General features: G+C 38.0%; 1 protein-coding gene across 1 annotated transcript; it reads right to left on the bottom strand.

The window, feature by feature from the left end:
• Positions 1-562: 562 nt before the first annotated feature.
• On the bottom strand, positions 563-1,468 carry LOC131155576 (uncharacterized). Its single transcript, XM_058108801.1, has one exon. The coding sequence runs from the start codon at positions 1,245-1,247 to the stop codon at positions 726-728; it is 522 nt and encodes a 173-aa protein (XP_057964784.1). The 5' UTR covers positions 1,248-1,468; the 3' UTR covers positions 563-725.
• Positions 1,469-1,723: the final 255 nt, after the last annotated feature.

The raw sequence follows: 1,723 nt of genomic DNA on the forward strand, positions 1-1,723 counted from the left end.
GAATCACAAAAAAAATTTCTATAATTTCAAAATTATAATAATTAGTTTTGTTAGATTATCCATTTACCTAAAAGCTTAAGCTATTACCTTATATGTAAACAATATATATCCATCTTTAACACTCCCTCCGCACATGCAGCCCAACAGCAGGTGGAGAGATAAACAAACGATAAATTTTTAAATATCATAAAATAAATACAAGCAACGAGACTAGAACCAAAACCTTCTAATAATCAACTCTGATACCATGTTAGATTGCAACTGTACCTAAAAACTTAAGAGATAGTGGACCAACAATGTATATCAAGTTTTAAAACAATTTATCCAACATAATTTTTGAAGGTCTAAATTCTTAAGTTATCTAATCCTAATAAAATAGTTTTAAAGTTAAGAACAATGGTAACAACTTTAATTTGATCAATATTAAATATGTATTTAAAGGGATAGTTATATATTGCAGAATTACTATGTTAAGTTTGTATTTAAAGATGAATTTTAGAACTCAAATTGGTTTATTTATTTATTTTATTATTATTATTATTATTATTATTATTATTTTGCATTTCTAAAATATAAACTGCAGTTAATAAAATCTAAATCCAATTCTAACCAGTGCTATTCTCCAATGGATGTGGAGCACATCTCATTACAAACTTGAAAAAAAAAAAAAGGAAAAAAAGATAAAGTAATAAATAAAAACTCACCTAATTCATTAAGGCCATTAATTAAGAAGAAGACACAAAGCGATTCAACTTAATCTTTCTCTTCTTCTCCCCTTCTTCCCCAGTAGCATTAGCATTAACACAGTCGAGGCCGCAGCCGCACTGCGGGCACTCCGCGAAGTTGTCCACGGGGAAGTTGGCGGAGGCGATGCCGACGGAGAACTCGAGGTCGTCGCCGTCGCGGACCACCTCCACGATGTTGAACCAGAGCAGCAGCACCTTGACGCTCACCCCTTTCAGCTTGCTCAGCCGCCCCTTGGATATCACGCCGGACACCGTCGTCTTATACTTGAGCTTGTAGTCGTTCTCCAGGGAGAAGCTGCACGTGCCGCTGAGGTGCGCCGTGAACTTTCCCGTGCTCCGATCCAGCTCGTACCCCACGATCCCCTGCGGCAGGAGCCCGATCGGAAAGCCGTATTCCTCCAGAACGTCGTACGCCGACAGAGAGCCGTCGTCGCCCGCGAAGCACTGGTCGAAAACCAGAAGTAGGCATAGAAACGCCATTAGAGATGACTGCAAACCCATGTCTTAAATTCTTAATTCTCTCTCTCTCTCTGATCTCTGTTAATTTCCTGCTGGATCGGAAATGGAATTCTATCTATAGTGATTTTGATTGAATGGATTATATAGAGAGAGACAGAGAGAAAAAAGAAAGGGGGGGAGGGAGGGGGGGGGGGGGGGGGTGGGTGGATTGAATTGAATGCACTTAGACCGTCTTGCCCTACACCATGTTGAATTATTTTAATAAGCTCGAGCTCCTCGTGGTCACTTAGGTTTTTTATGTACGTGCGTTTTTGCCCATAAAAATGGTCTCCTTTTACCAGCCCTAGGATTTGAATACTTACTTTGTTAGTTTCGGTGTACTTTCTAGTAGAGGGAGTGAATTGGATATTTAAAAATTATTACTTAGGTTAATCGGTTTAATAACAGTATTACTCAATTTAGGGTTTGTTTATACTATTATAAACTCAATCATTGACAATAGTAAAAATATAAACATT

The sequence above is a fragment of the Malania oleifera genome, chromosome 5 (genome assembly GCF_029873635.1).
Source record: "Malania oleifera isolate guangnan ecotype guangnan chromosome 5, ASM2987363v1, whole genome shotgun sequence".
Classification (NCBI taxonomy): Eukaryota; Viridiplantae; Streptophyta; class Magnoliopsida; order Santalales; family Ximeniaceae; genus Malania; species Malania oleifera.